General features: G+C 40.4%; 1 protein-coding gene across 1 annotated transcript in view; it reads left to right on the top strand.

Moving 5' to 3' along the window:
- Positions 1-18,845, top strand: part of myh9a (myosin, heavy chain 9a, non-muscle) — a 34,176-nt gene that overhangs the window by 13,408 nt on the left and 1,923 nt on the right. The window contains exons 12-41 of the mRNA XM_051946104.1: positions 235-330; positions 457-533; positions 1,556-1,750; positions 3,070-3,243; positions 3,439-3,612; positions 5,314-5,428; positions 5,667-5,857; positions 5,978-6,099; positions 6,677-6,746; positions 6,854-7,014; positions 7,135-7,243; positions 8,051-8,182; positions 8,406-8,612; positions 8,705-8,842; positions 8,932-9,055; positions 9,166-9,337; positions 9,524-9,736; positions 10,319-10,463; positions 10,549-10,755; positions 10,929-11,033; positions 11,505-11,657; positions 12,437-12,685; positions 14,319-14,531; positions 14,688-14,900; positions 15,402-15,563; positions 16,194-16,322; positions 16,979-17,067; positions 17,267-17,390; positions 17,598-17,806; positions 17,895-18,003. Of these exons, the coding sequence (XP_051802064.1) occupies positions 235-330; positions 457-533; positions 1,556-1,750; positions 3,070-3,243; positions 3,439-3,612; positions 5,314-5,428; positions 5,667-5,857; positions 5,978-6,099; positions 6,677-6,746; positions 6,854-7,014; positions 7,135-7,243; positions 8,051-8,182; positions 8,406-8,612; positions 8,705-8,842; positions 8,932-9,055; positions 9,166-9,337; positions 9,524-9,736; positions 10,319-10,463; positions 10,549-10,755; positions 10,929-11,033; positions 11,505-11,657; positions 12,437-12,685; positions 14,319-14,531; positions 14,688-14,900; positions 15,402-15,563; positions 16,194-16,322; positions 16,979-17,067; positions 17,267-17,390; positions 17,598-17,806; positions 17,895-18,003 (4,577 nt within the window). The remainder of the gene's footprint in view (positions 1-234; positions 331-456; positions 534-1,555; positions 1,751-3,069; positions 3,244-3,438; positions 3,613-5,313; positions 5,429-5,666; positions 5,858-5,977; positions 6,100-6,676; positions 6,747-6,853; positions 7,015-7,134; positions 7,244-8,050; positions 8,183-8,405; positions 8,613-8,704; positions 8,843-8,931; positions 9,056-9,165; positions 9,338-9,523; positions 9,737-10,318; positions 10,464-10,548; positions 10,756-10,928; positions 11,034-11,504; positions 11,658-12,436; positions 12,686-14,318; positions 14,532-14,687; positions 14,901-15,401; positions 15,564-16,193; positions 16,323-16,978; positions 17,068-17,266; positions 17,391-17,597; positions 17,807-17,894; positions 18,004-18,845) is intronic.

The raw sequence follows: 18,845 nt of genomic DNA, 5'->3' as shown, positions 1-18,845 counted from the left end.
AAAGCAAACTATACATTTGAGGGATTTTTTTTGTAGAATTTTTTTTTCCAAAGAAATATGAATTTAAACTTACATTTGGTTAAAGTTTTCTGGCAAAATGACAGGTGAGTAGTTCATTGACCATAGGAAATGCGATGATTATTTCTGTTTAAACAGTTTCTGCTCGAATTTTTATTTTTTTTAAGTAAGGTGCCTTTCAACCTTTAGAGCAGACACTGATTTCTTCCTTCTCAGGTCTTTTGAAGGTGGTGTCGGCTGTGCTACAGTTGGGGAACATGAGTTTCAAGAAGGAGCGTCACAGCGACCAGGCCTCCATGCCTGATGACACCGGTACACACATTTACTCAGTTACCATCATTATCATCACCGTCATCTGTGCACAATGTCTGTCTCACACCATTACATCCATTATTACCTTTACATACTCCAATATAATCCTCATGTTTTACCTCCCAGCTGCCCAGAAAGTGTGCCACCTGCTGAGCATCAATGTGACGGACTTCACAAGAGCCATCCTGTCTCCCAGAATCAAGGTCAGCGCAGCAACCAGCACACGAAGCTTCAATTAAAAGAAATGATACCAAATATTTAATGCATCTTCTCACTTCAGTCACAAAGTTTGTGATCCACTGACTTTTTTTTAAAAAAAATTCATTTAAGAGACATTTTACCAAGAAATTTATAATTTAGTCAGTTTCCAATGATGACTTTATTATTCTGCCAATGAACCCGGTGGAGTTCTGACGATCGGCGCACGTTTGTCCGTCTGTGCACAGCATTATTAAAAAATGGATTTGGATGAAATTTTCAGGGAAGCTCACAAATAACAAGAACCAAGTGCTTAGATTTTGGCAGTGATGCAGCTTATAGTCTGGATCCACGGATTCGTTAAGGATTTCTGTTACATTGCAAGATAGCCTCACTGTGACAGCAAGTGAACACTTCGTCAGCTGCCTGCTGACGATCACATGATTGCAATCCTACTAGAAATCCACCACTGCGGACTTATCGAAAATCATACAGCGAACAATTGATTAAGGGGGCATTTCCAAATCCCATCAATTCCCACAGCCTGCTACATATTTAGGCCACGCGACTTGGTATCCGTACGTAACGTACACATCCATAACACACGCCTGTGCTCAGTGCAAGGTCATTTTGTTTGTGGGTACATGTATATTAAATGACCACATGATTTCTTATCAATTAAAATAAAAATGCTGCATTTCTACAAAAATATGCTGCATTTCTGACAATGCCATATGAGGGAATTAAGAACACTAGCAGAGTACTATGCTTTGTGAGTGCTTTTGTTTGAATTCTTAAAATAAAAAATTCTTCATCGTCTTAATATAATTTAAGTGTCACACAGCATGTAAACTTTTTTATAATCAAGTTCTTGGCTCTATTCTACTTCTGGCCACTGTTTGGTATCAGGCACCAGATTTTGTGCCGACAGTAAAAGCTCAGGAAGTGAAGCACTGTGCTGGAGCAACACTACTTCTTTTTTTTTTTTTCTTGTTACATGTTGTGATAATAGTGTTTCTTTTTCCAGGTCGGCAGAGACTACGTCCAGAAAGCCCAGACTCAGGAGCAGGCAGAGTTCGCTGTCGAGGCTCTGGCCAAAGCCTCTTATGAGAGGATGTTCCGCTGGCTGGTCATGAGAATCAATAAAGCTTTGGACAAGACCAAGAGACAGGGAGCCTCCTTCATCGGCATCCTGGACATCGCCGGGTTTGAGATCTTTGAGGTGAGGCGTTCAGGGCTCGACAGTTGTGAATTGTAACTTTAATTTTATGGTCAGAGATTCTAAAGGGCTTCAGTCAGTGTGAGTGTTTGTGTTGGCACAGTGGGAGTCTGTTTAATGCTGCATCCGATAGTGAAGAGTCAAAGTTAATCTGATTAAAAGAGCAAAGTTCACTTCACCTTCAGAAACTAAATCTTGTCCTGTTCCTCACAGAAATTCACAGGCAGCAAAATCTTAAAGAGCTGCAGCCAGGGAAAATATTTACAACCTAGTGTGATTTTTTTTTTTTTTTTTTTTTTTTTTTTACTGTGTGATTGTAAATCTATCCTCATTTTACTACTTTAAAACATATATAGTTCTATATGCCACCTGTTTCAGTGGACTCTTTAAACAGTCAATGTACAAACAAAACATGAAGTGATACAATATCTGCAGCGTCAGACATCCTTCAAACTGTTTTTTTTTAAATTGTCTGCAGTTTTTAACATTATTTTAAATCATGTACAGATTTTTTACATCAGTGTTTAATTAATGAAGGCAACAAAAAAAGATCTGACTGCCCCTGTGTCCACAAATCGGCAGCAAAACAAATCCTGTGTTCTCTTCATCAGATCTAAACTCTATCAAAAAGTAGATGTTTAAAATGGTGTTAGATTTATGAAAAGTTTATTGGGATGGTAAAAATTAAGAGTTTTAACTGCTTTTTTCCATTTAACTGTCACAGTGCTAAGTTAAATAATAAATAAAATAACACCTCCAGCACAGGGCACATTGAATGATGGGTTTTCTTGATTAGTCGTACTTGATTAGGACGTTAATAGTCAAATAATATTTAACTGTTTGTCATGATATTAGGAGCTGTTTTATAGCTTAAAGGAGGAGCAGTGGAAAATAAGTTCTGAGAGCTTAATCTTTGAACTTCAGTGCAAAAAGACTCAAAGATTTGAAAATATAAGAAGCGGTCGACTGTGTGATGGAGACCCTGCAATCTCTAATCTACTATAGACAGATGTGGGTCATTTTATTATTTATTGTGTTTCACAGGTTGTAATGGTTGTTTTGGTGAAGCATGTTACAGATTGAGTGGTTAAGCAAAACAGTTTTCCTACACACTTTTTGGCTGCACCCAATTATGGCATTCATTAGTCATTAATTTATAGACTCATTAATTTATAATTCTTTCTTTGATCTGAATAAATTTCCAAAATCCAAATATAAACCATGGAGAAGCTAAGAAAATATTTACATCTGAGAGGCTGTACCGAGGACATTTTAGCCCACCGACTGATCAACAAATCAATTTTGCTACTTCTCTCCCACAGTTGAACTCATTTGAGCAGCTGTGCATCAACTACACCAACGAGAAGCTGCAGCAGCTCTTCAACCACACGATGTTTATCCTGGAGCAGGAGGAGTACCAGAGGGAGGGCATCGAGTGGAGCTTCATCGACTTCGGCCTCGACCTGCAGCCCTGCATTGACCTCATCGAAAAGCCTGTAAGACGTCTCCCTTCTGTTGTATCACCTCAGGGCTCATAGAGTAACGCCTCAGATGTTTAATCAAAACCTTTCTGCAGAAGTCACTGCAGTATCTTCTGCAGCAAACAGTTGTGTTTCAGGTTGAGACATTTGACTTGACATATTACGTCAGTCTGGATTCCTTTGAACTGGTGATTGTCCTCCATGTCCCAGGCCGGTCCTCCAGGCATCCTGGCTCTGCTGGATGAAGAGTGCTGGTTCCCCAAAGCCACAGACAAGAGCTTTGTGGAGAAGGTGGTTCAGGAGCAGGGAACGCACCCCAAGTTCCAGAAACCCAAGAAACTCAAGGACGATGTTGATTTCTGCATCATCCACTACGCTGGGAAGGTCAGACAGACTTAAATTTGTAACTTTAGTGAGTTTTCAAGTAATTACTGCTTTTACTTGGAGGTTGATACTTTTAAAACGTTCACAACACACAGCAGCCCAAAGAAAAGCTTTTCCCTAAAGGTGTGTTGTGAATAGAAATGAGCAGAGTTCTTCTTTTTCAGGAGGTACAGGATGTTGGTTCCTACCAGTAATTAGTCTGTTTTTAAAGACCAGAATACCAGCAGAAATCCAAAGTCTGCAATAATGGGAAAAAAAAATTAAGCTCCTTTACTATTTAAGCAAAAGTTGTTCAAACTCAGATGCAGGTTACAGCCAGTAGAATCATCAATGTACCTGAACTAAAAATCCTCATTATGCCAACAGGAGTGATGTATTATTATGGTGTGTGTGTATATAGTTAGTAGTTTTCTGTACTTCGTGTTTTCACATACCAGCAGTATTTTGTTTAGTTGTAGCAGATGAAGCTCATTTTAGCACCTTCATATGTTTGATCATTTATCAACACATTTAGTTGAGCATACTTGGAGAAAAATGGTGACATTACATACCATAAATATTTTACGACTTTTTAATTTATTGCTATAGTCCCTTGCTCTGTTTAAACACAGCCTGCAGTTCAGCCGGAAAGTCTCAATTTTTGTCACATGACTTTTGGTTGCAGGTGAGCCACGAATGGCTTCTTAATCACACCAAGGAGTACTGAACTCTTTTTTTTTTTTTTTTTTTTTTTCTTTTTAAATGAAATCTGTTTAGAATAGTGATTTTGATAAAATATTAGAAATTTAAGTTCTGATTTGGTTAAGTTCCCCAACTGAATGTTAATCTGGATGCCAATGAAATCACAAGGTGAAGGAAAACAACCTGTAATAGTATTTATTTGTGACAGTTTGGTCAATATTTGTGCAACACTTCTGTCACTGAAATAGGAAAGGCTCTCTTAAGATGCGATTTTACGTTGAATTTTTTGCAGTTGCTTTTGTAATGTTGAATGCAATCTTTAAAAACAAAAAACAAAACACCCCCACCCCACCCCAAGGGTGTTTAGTTCAAAGACTGTTGGAAAACTTCTTTGTGGGATCATTTGTTTACTCTTATTTTTTATTTTTTGATAACATGCCATTGTCGGTATAGATTCAGTCCTCCAGGTCATGGTAATCATTGGAACTTCAATAGAAATCAACTTGAATTGTCTTGTTGGTTCTTGAAGATGTTTCACCTTCATCCAAGAGGCTTCTTCTTTGGTAAGTGTTCTGACTGATGGGGAGCTGCATTCTATAACATTCAGTCAGTTAGATAAGAGGTGAAACATCTTCATGAACCGACACAGAAGTCCAGCTGGTTTCTACTGAAGCTCCTACGATATCATTCCATTCAAACCCATCAGCAGGTTTTGGGATTCGGAGCATTAATTTCCAACTGCTTACTGCATGCGGCCTATAAATGCAGTGGAGTAAAAACACTAATTTCCTCAAGTACTGTATTTAAAAGTTGTATTTGAGTAAATGTACTCACTTTTTGTTAGTAGATGGAGACAAATTAACAAAATACAACTGACTAAATTCATGGAGTTTGAGCATAATTTCTTTGCAAAGCACACAAGCTTAAGTAAACAAATAAGACGAGGTATTAAAGCATTAACTTGAGGTAACAGCGGTTTCATGGCCTCAACTTCATTTTAAATCTCTCCTCTGCTCTCAGGTGGACTACAAGGCAGATGAATGGCTGTTGAAAAACATGGATCCACTGAATGAATGTGTGGCCACTTTGCTCAACCAGTCGACCGACAAGTTCACTGCCGACCTTTGGCGAGACAGTAAGTGGTGCCAGATTTATCCACCGCCTCGTGCTGCTATGAGGGATTCTTTGAAGCATCACCGGCAAAAGACTCGGTTGAATTTCTGCTCATGAATGTAAATGTGACTTCTGACGTGTGTTGAGATGACGGATTAGGATTTCTTCCTTCTGGACAGGAGGGTAGTTAGTTTAGTTACTGAGAGAAATTAAGATCAAACATCCCGACAAATTATTTTCCTCTCCATTCATCTCCACAGTGGATCGCATTGTCGGACTTGATAAGGTGGCAGGAATGTCGGACTCGATGCACGGTGCGTTCAAAACCCGTAAGGGCATGTTCCGTACTGTGGGTCAGCTGTACAAGGAGCAGCTGGGAAACCTCATGGCCACGCTGAGGAACACCAACCCCAACTTTGTCCGCTGCATCATCCCCAACCATGAGAAGAAGGTACAAGACAACAGACACCATCAGCTGTGAAAAAATAAATGCATGACTGTAATAGAACGACTAAAACCCATTTATGTCCACATGAACAAATCTTTAACTGCTCTTTCTTTCCTCCTTCAGGCTGGTAAACTGGAGCCTCACCTGGTTCTGGAGCAGCTCAGGTGTAATGGAGTCTTGGAGGGGATTCGTATCTGCAGACAGGGTTTCCCCAACCGCATCGTCTTCCAGGAGTTCAGACAGAGGTGACAAAGGACAGCGGATGCATTTGCAAGCTTTATTTTTGATTTGATTAGTCTATAGTAGTTGCCCTCCTTCCTTTTAGAGTATTTTCAGACCTGACACAGATTTCTATCTTGTCCTCTTTTAAATATCATCATCCTGATCAAAGCATTCTGGTCGCAAGCAGAGCAAACATGGAAAAATATAGAATAAAATGGACAAGACCCAAAAAAGAGAGATCATTCATAGACGGCGCACACAGAACACCGACACTGTAGGATTTCAGCCCCAGTATTAAGCTGTAGGTCACCTGTGTTTTGAAAGAGCTCAGAGCCCAACACGGTCATTGTAGTTATGGACTTTAGTTCATGTGCAACTAAAGAATAACACAAGCCTTATTGCCAGCTGTGTAGACAGCTGGACTGATAAAACAGAAGCTCCATCAGATTCATGTGAGACGGCAATGAAAAATTCAGCTACAATAATGAATGTGCCTACAAGTACACATGTTAGCATTGAGCTTAGTTCCAAAGGTTACCTGTAATCCTTATTTAGTAGAAATAGTCAAACTAATAATTAAATTCTGCTTTTCTCTCTCAGGTATGAAATCCTCACTCCAAATGCCATTCCCAAAGGATTTATGGATGGAAAGCAAGCCTGTGTGCTCATGGTAAGAGTGATATTGTTTTTAGAAATCAGTTCTTCATGAGAAGAGAAGGAAACATCGCAACTCTTCTTTCATGCATCACTGAGTCTCTTCTCTCTCCTCCACATCAGATCAAAGCTCTGGAGCTCGACCCGAATCTGTACCGCATCGGTCAAAGCAAAGTGTTCTTCAGAGCCGGAGTCCTGGCTCAGCTGGAGGAGGAGAGAGACATGAAGATCACTGATGTGATCATCAGCTTCCAGGCCTGGTGCCGAGGATACGTGGCCCGCAAGTATGAAGGAGGACACATAATATTGACCCTCAGCACAGAACGGCACCACTTTGACATGAAGCTGTTGTCTTCTACCAGGAATAAATCAGTGTGATGAGTGTTTCTTTTTTGAACCTCCAGAGCTTTTGCCAAGAGGCAGCAGCAGCTGACAGCCATGAAAGTCATCCAGCGAAACTGTGCAGCTTATCTCAAACTCAGGAACTGGCAGTGGTGGAGGCTTTTCACAAAGGTAAGAGGTTCATGAAGGTAGTTAAAGTTGATCACATTTATATCTGTGTTTAAAGAGCGACCACTCTGAATGGTGCAGTGATTCTAACTTTAACAGTGATTATCCACTTAGCTGTTCAGAGAATGATGTAAAACAGGTTGATTTTTCAAATGTTGTGAACCAGGGACAAAGCTAAGCAGTGATTTCTGTGCTGTTGAGAACAGATGGAGATAAACAAAATGCTTAAGATTCAATATTATCCAAATACTGAAAAAAAACCTCCGGCGACACACGAATAAGTGAGTCTGAAGCTGCAAGAAAATAAACTAATGCTGCACAATGAGAAAACTTAAAAACACTACTCATTTAGTCTCCTAAGCTAATTCTTTGTGTGATGAATTTTGAGTTTCTGTGTAATTAATTATCCATAATAGTTTGATATTGTTCCAAAAGGTAAATTATGTACAAGACATTGTTCTTTCCAATATTTTAGATAAGCAAGCTCAGTCTTTTTAGCTTTTTGCCCACATCTTCAATTAAATAGTTCTTTGAAACTTCTGTTTTTATTTTACTTTAGTGCTATACTCTATTTCCACAGCTCTATTCAGACTCTCATTCAAGGGCATTTTTATCTCCGTACTCTAATGTTGGTTGTAAAAATACTGATGTCTCACTCTGGTGGGAATGTGTAATCAGGAAAATTTAAAGTAATACATTTTCCTTTCAAACGGTCTTTCGTATCAGAGTGCCATTTCATCTCCAAGCAAATGAGCAATGGATCAGTTTTTGTTTTTGTTTTTTTTTTTTTTTTAAATTTCTGTCCTACAGGTGAAGCCTCTGCTGCAAGTGACCCGGCAGGAGGAGGAGATGTTGGCGAAGGAAGAGGAGCTGGTGAAGGTAAAGGAGAGACAACTGCAGGCCGAGGAGCAGCTCAAAGAATACGAGAGCAAACAGCAGCAGGTAAAAGTCACAGTGGAATGAAGTTAAACTTTGAACAGCCTTTCATTAAATCTGTGAGAAAATGTAATTTATTGGTAGGTCTGCATTTGGCTTTCTCTTGTATGATTATGCGGAATTATCTGGTGCATGAAGAATTAATTCATAAAACATGTGTAATTGTGACTAGTTTTCTTCTGAATGATCCAGCTCTGAGATTAATTTACCTCACTGACTCCTCCACCAGCTGAATGCTGAGAAGTTGGCTCTTCAGGAGCAGCTCCAGGCGGAGACGGAGCTTTGTGCAGAGGCTGAGGAGATGAGATCTCGACTGGCCACCAGAAAACAGGAGCTGGAGGAGATTCTGCACGACCTGGAGTCTCGTCTGGAGGAAGAGGAGGAGAGAGTCACACATATGCAAACCGACAGAAAGAAGATGCAGCAGAACATTACGGTCAGTGAAGTCCTGATGACAGAATGTATGATGGGATTTACAAAACATCTATTTTAATTTTTAAACACTGATTGTTTGTATTGTTCATCCAGGAACTGGAGCAGCAGCTGGACGAGGAGGAAGCAGCCAGACAGAAGCTTCAGATGGAAAAAGTGACCACGGATGCCAAACTGAAGAAACAAGAGGAGGAAATCATGGTGCTGGACGACCAGAACAACAAACTCAACAAGGTCTGCTGATCAGTTCACACCCATCATAAACATAACAAACCACTGCAGCTGAGAAAAGTTAAACTTTTACTGATTTATTTAAACCTCAGGAGAAGAAACTGCTGGAGGAGAGGATCTCTGAGTTCACCACCAACCTGACTGAGGAAGAAGAGAAGTCTAAAAGCCTGCAGAAACTCAAGAACAAACATGAAGCCATGATCACAGACCTGGAAGGTAAGTTGTTTTTTTTTTGTTTGTTTTTTTTTTTAAAAATTGTTCTAATGCAAATTAAATATACAATATATTTGCATTTAAAAAATTTTATCTGTTATTTTTTTACACAGATCGTCTGAGAAAAGAGGAGAAAATACGTCAGGAGTTGGAGAAGAATCGTCGCAAACTTGAGGGAGACTCCACTGAGCTCAGTGACCAGATTGCAGACCTGCAGGCTCAGATCGCTGAACTTCGAGCTCAGTTGGCCAAGAAAGAGGAGGAACTTCTCGCTGCACTGGCCAAGTCAGTCCAATATGTTGAATTTTGGGGTTTTATTGTAGTGAAAGTGCTGGTAGTTGTAGCTTCTTTTTAACAGAAGCTACAACTACCAAAAGGACAGTCACTTAGTTATCCACTGAAGCTTTAGATCAGCAGTTTTACAGAGTAGCGTTATGTCCATTTCGTCCCCTCTCTTCATCACGACTCCAGGATTGAAGAGGAGGCTGCAGCCAAGAACGCGGCCCACAAGAAGATCCGGGAACTGGAGGCCCAGATCTCGGAGCTGCAGGAGGACCTGGAGCTGGAGAGGCAGGCTCGTTCCAAGGCTGAGAAACACCGCAGAGACCTGGGAGAGGAGCTGGAGGCCCTGAAGACCGAGCTGGAGGACACTTTGGATTCCACTGCAGCACAGCAGGAGCTCAGGTAACAGTTGAGCTTTTACAATCCGAGTTCTGAAATAATAAAAGAATCACAGAAATGATAAGTTGGCAAAAAGTTCTCAGTTTTCAAATGCCTTTTAATTTGCACTTAACTGCCTCACATGTATTGTATCGGCAATTTTAATATAGAACTATAATGCAATATAATATGAAAATGGAACATATTTGATTATGTCATGCTATATCTTGAAACATGCATACATCAGAGAGCTTTTGCCTATTTCCTTTGAACTGTTTTTTATTTTGTTCAATGTTATTACCTCTAAAACCTTGTGATGAATGTGACTTTTCTGCTTTTATTTTGCTGCAATGTGAAGCACTTTGTATTCTGGATTTTAAACATTTGTTCCTTAAATAGAGACTACTACTAAGAATAATTTAAATAGAATAAAATAAATATAATATATGAACATACTGTTGTTACATGATAACTCTCAAATTATATCAGCTATGCCAAAGATTATCTTAGCTTCTATACTAATGTTCTGAGTTGTCTTGTGAGAATTTTAAGTCTTTCTCACATCTTGACATTTTTTTTTTTTTAATTATTATTTTGCTTACCCAGGACAAAGCGTGAGACGGAGGTCACCCAGCTGAAGAAGACGCTGGACGAAGAGGCCAAGCTTCATGAGCAGCAGATGGCCGACATGAGACACAAACACAATCAGGCGTTTGATGAGATCAACGAGCAGCTGGAACAGGCCAAAAGGGTAATGACTACTGTGATCAGGGAGACAAAAATACTTAAAAAATCTTCAAACACTGGTAACGTGGCTCATATGTTTGCTCCTGCAGAACAAGGTGTCGGTGGAGAAAGCCAAGCAGGCCCTGGAGAGCGAGTGGAATGAGCTGCAGATCGAGCTGAAGACTCTGACACAAAGCAAAGGAGACTCCGAGCACCGTCGTAAGAAGGCTGAAGCCCAGGTTCAAGAACTGCAGGTCAAGTTTGGAGAAAGTGAGCGACAGAGGCAGGAGTTTGCTGACAAGATCACCAAGATGCAGGTACGGATGGAGCAGACTGTCAGAATAAATGCTCTTATAGAGAATGGAGTTAACATGAGGGATGCTTGTGATGGTGCTTCTGTAAGGAGTGAAGGATTAGATGAATAAAAAGTGATTACGAAGACACAAATGTGGTTTCACGCATGTATGTATTCTCTCCATTTGGCATCCAGTCGGAGCTTGACAACGTAAACGGCCTCCTGAGTGAAGCTGAGGGCAAAAGCATCAAATCCAGCAAAGACCTTTCTTCTGTAGAGTCTCAGCTGCAGGATGCACAGGTACAAACATAAATGCATATGTTTGTTACTTCTGGTTGTAATTATATCATAATCTCAAACAATATATGCTTCACAGCTTGGCAACGGGCTAATATGTATTAATCCTGAGTACACAACTAACTAAATTTGCACTCTTACTCACACAGATGTAATACATGGGTTAGTTAGTATTCCCAATATTCATTACAGATAAACAACCATAAATCTGTTCAGAAAAGCAGATTATAGTAGAAAAAGGCATGCCTTATGCTTTCAGGTTTTAACCTAAACTGTTCACATTTCTTCACTATCAAATGTAATCCAGTACGTTAGTGGTACGACTGCAAACAAGAACTAGTAATGCAATTTGCTGCATGACTTTCCATGGTGCAATTTTTGCAGAAATCTAAACCATGTATAGGCTGAGCAATGAATGTACGAGACTGTGTGGTACTTCTCTCACTTTGTGATCTTTCCTTCACTGAACTCCAGGAGCTGCTGCAGGAGGAAACCCGTCAGAAACTCTCGCTGTCGACCCGCCTGAGGCAGCTGGAGGACGAACAGAACAGGCTGCAGGAGATGCTGGAGGAAGAGGAGGAGTGCAAGAAGAACGTGGAGAAGCAGGTTTCCTCTCTGCAGGCTCAGGTCGGTAAACGGTGTCACGCTTCAACACATTTACATTCGCTTGGCACAGTTTTCAGAAGAGTTGATTTAGTCTTAGATCAGTAGGGGAGAGCGAGACGCAACCAAACACATTTTAAATATTTGAATAGGATTAATCGTGTTTAATACGAGCTACATGCACATCTCTCATGAACGCACAAGTAGCAGAAGTGAATTGTCAAGTCTGTTAATAGTTAATACAGTTTCCTATTATAGATGGATATTGGATTTATGGGTGTTAAATCAATATTTCTACATCTGTCCATCCCTAATCCGAAAGGTCGATACAGATGATAGATATACATGGATGTTATGTATTTATGTTTGTCTTTTTATCCATGATAGATGATTGATAAATAGGTCTGTTTGTTCATTTACATCATGAATTGATGGATATTTATCCACACTGGTCTACTGCTTACTACCCATAATACCTTTCTCTGTCTCTTCATTTATATTTTGTGTTGTTGCCGACTTTTTAAACCGTCTGAGTGTCCAGTAACCAGTAAAAATGCTTAGTGAGAATACTACCGACACACCTCAGGATAAAGCAAAACAATCATGTTTCATGGAGGTGTGACTGATGAATGCTTACTTTGAATCAAGGCTACAGTAAAGTCCTGCTTCTGTATTGACTGAAGACGATTGGACAACAGGTGTAATGAGGAGAGCAGTCGCCAGTAGTCAAGAAAAGCCTCCCAGCTCACCCACGTTTTGTTCCTGTCCATCTAATTCTCCTGCTTTACTTCTTCTGCCTTCAGCTGACAGACATGAAGAAGAAGCTGGAATTTGAGACGTCGTCGCTGGAGGGGGCAGAGGAGGGCCGCAAAAAAATCCAGCGGGAGATGGACAGCCTAATGCAGCAGCTGGAGGAGAAGTCGGCCGCTTACGACAAACTGGACAAAAGAAAAACCCGTGTGGAGGAGGAGCGGGATGACCTGCTGGTGGATCAGTCTAACCTGAGGCAGGTGGTGTCCAACCTGGAGAAGAAGCAGAAGAAGTTTGATCAGGTATCATCCCGACTTTAAATTTTGCGCCTGAAGGAAAGAGTTTGTTGGACGAAAATGTGTCTCAATATACATCTGATTTAAAAAAAAAAAAAAAAAAAAAAGAAACAAAGAAAACAATGTACGGTAAGCCCAATGGAGCTTACAGGGTGACCCAAAAGTTTGGAAACAAATGAAAAGTCTATAATCCAAATAATGTTATTTCAATAAATCAGTACCACAGATATATTCAGAAGAGTAACAGATTAGTGTAAAACATATTTCGACATGTTCATGTTTATTTCTTGTACAAAGTTGTGAATGTTTCCACCAACTGGTTACACTAGTATCTTCTGGAATGTATCTTCATTCATGCTTATGAAGGTTCCTCAAACTGGCCAGTAAATGTTGCCTCATAGTACTTTTGGATGTTTAAAAAAAAAAAAAAAAAAAATTAAAACTGTCAGATACTTTACTATCAAGAGTTTTGAAATCTGACACTGATGGCCTGCATTTTGAAGTTATGCTCCAGCATACCTGGACCTTACGGTTCTATTATTTTTCTTCCGAGTTATTGCACTCGGCATATACTATGCTTTTAAGTTATTATCCCCCGCCTCCACGAAGTGGAAAAGGGGGATATAGGTTTGGCCTCCCTCCGTCCGTCCGTCCGTCTGTGCGTCCGTCCGACATGAAGGGGACAGCTTTTCTCGGAAACTACTACAGCTAGGATTACGAAATTTAGTGTGTAGCTTCACACCATGGACACCTTGATGAAGTTCGAAAATGAGACCTGTGCGATAATATTTAACAGAGTTATGGCCCTTGATCACTATTTTGGATATAGAATCATAGACATCACATGTGGCGGAGGATATTGATAACATGTCATCTTGTTTTATTATGCTATAACAAAAATGGGTAAAGTAAGAGTGAATTCATGCACCCCCAACTCAAATAGACACTGCAGTTAAACTTTGTTTCCAAACTTTTGGGTCACCTTGTAGGAGCTTATAAACATGAGAAAAGTTGCATATGAAACAGGAGGCAATGGATTAAACATGCTAAACAGATAACAATACTGGCAAGGCTAAAATGAGCCAGAAACTGTCCTTTATCATCATCATAAATTTATGTTTAAGGACAGTTTGGCTGTAGATTCGTCAGGTTCCAGCAACATAAAACATGTTACCTCTTCTAAAATAAGTGATGTTTTCACTGAATATATCAATTAATACAATAATGAATTAGCCCACCTTATGTTGGCTAAATGTGAGTCAATGGATGTCTTCTGTGTATTTATTTCATTATTCTATCACATTATGAACATGTGATTTGTTTTTGATGCTACTGTTCATCAGATATTCAGTGATCCCCCCCCCCCCAAGTTTCAGTAAATCCATATCACTCATTTATTTGTACTCCAGTGTAAACCATGTATCTCAAATTTGCTACTTTAATTTTTTCTGTCAAATACAGGATTAAAAATGTGTGAACTGAAAGCATTTCTCCTAATTCTTAAGCTACCTCTTCGATTATTTTGGGGGAAATTAAGCAGCTGTTTTTCATCATTAAAAGCTGATATTTTGCAGGTGATTTTTAATTCTGTGTAATATGGATTTTAACTTAAACCTTCCTGATGTTTCCTTTGTCATAGATGCTGAGTGAGGAGAAAGCCATTTCTACTCAGTATGCTGAGGAGCGTGACAGGGCCGAGGCTGAAGTCAGGGAGAAGGAAACGCGAGCGCTGAATTTGACCCGCGAGCTGGAGACCATGATGGACATGAAGGACGAGCTGGAGCGGGCCAATAGATCACTCAAAGCGGAGATGGAAGTCTTGATCTCCTCCAAGGATGAAACTGGCAAGAATGTAAGAGAAAACACTGTTGTCTTGTGGTGCATGGAGAGCTGAATGATTTTTGGACACTGGTTTTGCTGATCCCTTAAACTTAGAATCTTTAATCCTTGATGCACTTCACTGCATAAAAACTCTGCATGTGTATCGTTGTGAACTACTTGTCTGCAGGCCCATGAGCTGGAAAGGTCGAAGCGTGCCATGGAGCAGCAGCTGGAGGAGATGCGAGTTCAGCTGGAGGAGCTGGAGGACGAGCTGCAGGCCACAGAAGATGCCAAACTACGTCTGGAAGTCAACATGCAGGCCATGAAGGCTCAGTTTGACCGAGATCTGCAGGCCAGAGACGAGCAGGGAGAGGAGAGGAGGAAGCAGCTCGTTAAACAGGTACAAGAGGACTTAAAGTATCTGGAACACAGTTTTGGCATTTTCACAAACTATATTTGTGGGAATTAAATAAAATTTTCACAAACTGATTAAATATTGGAACAGCACAGTGGCTTTGTGGTTAGCACTGTCATCTTGCAGCTAGAAGATCTTCACGTACCAGCCTGGGAGCTTTCTGCATGGAGTTTGCATGTTCTCCCTGTGCATCCGTGGCTTATCACTGAGTACTCTGGCTTCCTTCCACAGTCCAAAAACATGCGGAGTTTAACGGCTGATCCTAAATTGCCTGTAGATGTGAATGCAAGTGTGCTTGTTTGTTTTTCTGTGTAACCCTGTGGTAGATGGGTGATCTGTCCAGGGTGTCTCCTACCTTCACCCTAAGTCAGCTGGGATAGACTCCAGCGCCCCCCCCCCCCCCCCCCCCCCCCCCCCCCCGTGACGGTACAGAGGATTAAGCGGTGTATAGAGAATAGATGGATTATTTAATATTGTCTGCTTCAGGTGCGTGAGATGGAGGTCGAGCTGGAGGATGAACGTCGCCAGCGCAGTCAGGCCCTCTCATCCAGGAAGAAGCTGGAGATGGACCTGATGGAGCTCGAAGCACAGATCGATGCTGCCAGCAAAGGCCGCGACGAGGCTCTTAAACAGCTGAAGAAACTTCAGGTAAGAACATGCATCCACAGACATTCACACAACTATTTCAATAGCGAACCAAAGATTGATGTACTTTGCAGAACTGCATCACAAATTTGGGAAATTATTATGAACAAAATTTTAAGAAAAAAACAAAACGAACCAACGTAACTGGAGCCCGATGTTACTATCACAATGTTAGTTGACAGGTATTATAATACATTAACTAAAACACAAAGAAAACAACTTACAGCATGTTATTAATATTAAAAAATAGTTGACAGCCACTTTATCTTGTTACACGGCATGCTCAGGATTTTGTTAGAATTTGCTTCCATTATTTCCTAGATTTACTGTAAAGCACTTTGCAGCTTTTTTTCAAAGGTGCTATACAAATAAAGTTTATTTTCTGATGAAACCTGCATACTTTTAACATCAGACACATACTGGTATTTTATGTCTAACATACTGAAAAAGTTAGTTTTCATACATGGCTATAGCTGTTAGTTATAAATGGGGACAGAACAGTGATTTATACAATCTAAAAATGTTAGTTTTATTGATTAAACACCTGCCCCTTTAGAAGAGAGTTGTGGATGTTGTCTGCATAGAAAACCCCTCGCTATGATAAGAATCTAATATCAGCACTGGTCTCCACAGGCTCAGATGAAAGAACAAATGAGGGAGCTGGATGAGCTTCGTCTGGCCAGAGACGAAGCTGTCAACTCAGCCAAGGAGTCTGAGAGGAAATACAAAACCTTGGAGGCCGACGCTCTGCACTTCCAGGAGGTAAGAAAGGGGGAAAAAAAAAAAAATCAGACTGACTGGATGTGGTGAAAGCACCCGAGTTCAGGGATTTAAACTCATAGATGAAGTATATAGTGTTGGGGATGATATAATTATGCAGAAGTCAATTAGAAAGCTGCTATTATCATACCATTCATTAGGAAGCAAGGGATTGTTTTACAGTGCTTTTTTTTTTTTGAATGTTACCTCCCTTGTGCCCTGAACAGAAACGGTATCCAGTAGCATTTATAGTACGTATGTAGCATGTCTACAATGACGAATGAATTAATTGAATGAACTTTTAGATTATTTAACTCTTCTGGAGGAGAAAAGACAGAAGCACTCAGACAAATAATTGATGTTGGTGTAATGAACATGTGAGCTGCAGTTCAGAGATGAAAGTTATACACATTTTTATGAAAACATTCTCGAATTTATATTTTGAGCCTCTGAAATTCTGCATTTTTGAAAGTGTTCTGCTTCAAACTTTCTTTTATTACACTTACTGAAGGACAAAGTGCTTTTTCTAAAAGTCCACATATTGTATTCATCATGATGTTTATATGTTTAACAATCTGCCGCAGTGGTTTTGCGCATTGTCCCAACATTTTGTAGCATGAGGCTTTGAAAAAAGTTAACTCGTGTTCTGCTGAATGCAGGATCTTGCCACTGCAGAGAGAGTCAAGAGACAAGTCCAGACGGAGAGAGACGAGCTACAGGATGAGATCACCAACAGCAACACCAAGAAGTACGAACCAAATGATAGCAATACCTGTACTATATATACACTAATAAACATGTACTCCCATAATGTATTTTTGCTGAAACAGAATCTCACATTTCAATGTCAGATGCATTCTATTGTTAAAAAAAATGACTGAATGAAATGAATGTTCAGGTTTGTGTTAGTACTGTCTGTTAAGTGTCATTTTTCTTCTTCTTCTCAGTTCTCTGCTGGCTGATGAGAAGAGGAGGCTGGAGGCTCGTATCGCCCAGCTGGAGGAGGAGCTGGAGGAGGAGCAGATCAACACAGAGATGGTCAACGACCGCATGAAGAGAAGCACACTGCAGGTAAAAACCGTCAGCAGCTCACTATCTGCTGACCAAAACTGGAATCACAATAGAACCCTGTGTTTAGAATGAGTAGTGATGAAAAGGTGAAGAAGATGCAGATCAGGCTAAGATTCCACACCCCAAAACTCAAAGATGGAAAAACTCCCAAAAAGACAAGGATATGTTTTACTGCAACAGCATCTTTCTGTGTTTTGGTGACATTAGGCTGAGCAGTTGACCACAGAGCTGACTTCAGAGCGCAGCACCTCCCAGCGGCTGGAAGGAGCTCGATCCCACCTGGATCGCCAGAACAAGGAGCTGAAGCTGAAGCTGCAGGAGCTTGAGGGAACCATTAAGTCCAAGTATAAGTCCACCATCACCACCCTGGAGGCCAAGATTGCTCAGCTGGAAGAACAGCTCGACATAGAGTCAAAGTGAGTGTCTGTGGCAAATTTCCTTTGTGCTCCATCTCAACACTGGGCTTGTTTTCTCACATCGGTCTGCTTTTACTGCTCACTTCAGGGAGCGCCAGCAGGCCTCCAGGCTGGCCAGGCGAACAGAGAAGAAGCTGAAGGAGGTGATGCTACAGGTTGATGACGAAAGGCGCAACACGGACCAATACAAAGATCAGGTAAGCCTTGTTAAAAATCTCCTTTTAGATTTCCAAGTTTTTAAAGGCCCCATTTGGTGGAAATACATTTTTAGTACTTAGATGTGTGTAAAGTAGAAACCATTAAGACATAAAAACACTTATTTCTGCCATTTCTCAAGCCCCTAACATCTAGATAGCCTCCCAGCTTGACAAGTCATGTTAAACTGAGGAACCAATAGTCCTCTGACTCAAGCTTTGTATAATCTTGCCCCCTCACTGCCTGATGTTTTCAAGATAAGTCATTTAGAAAGAGCAGCTGCCTCACAGTCCACCTGGTTTGTTTACTTTCGAGAGCTACTAACTCCAAAATGTCTCCATAAGAAAAAAAAACACACGAAATGTTCTGCTGTTGGCTGCAAGAGTGAACGCGAGTTTTCATGCACTCCAAGCATCTGAGGAACTGACGATCCAGTGGTTTGCTTTTGTCATCGGTGACATTGTGACCACAACAATTGGAAAATCCTTAGTGCTAGTCTGTTGTCCTGCTAATGTGTTCATTTTACCATCGATTTAATCAGATCAGGCAACATGTCAGAGCTCTACAACTTATATTGCTGAGAAACATTCAGAGATAGTGGAAATCTACAACTAATAAAAAAAGCATTCTGGGTTAGTGTTTTTGTTTTTGTTTTTTTGGCCTGTTGTGCTCAGCTAGTGTTTGCATCCGATTTCTTCTCTCCTGCTCTCTGTGCTCACATATATATTGCATTTTAACACACCCTAATCCCCAATAAAGATGAGAGAAAGAATTGGAGTGAAAATTAGAATCAATAAGTCATTTGCATATGTGTCATCTGCTGTGAGCTGTGCAGAGAGGGTCT

This window comes from Acanthochromis polyacanthus, chromosome 3 (assembly GCF_021347895.1).
Source record: "Acanthochromis polyacanthus isolate Apoly-LR-REF ecotype Palm Island chromosome 3, KAUST_Apoly_ChrSc, whole genome shotgun sequence".
In the NCBI taxonomy this organism is placed as follows: domain Eukaryota; kingdom Metazoa; phylum Chordata; class Actinopteri; family Pomacentridae; genus Acanthochromis; species Acanthochromis polyacanthus.
This window is presented reverse-complemented; position numbering and strand designations above follow the sequence as displayed.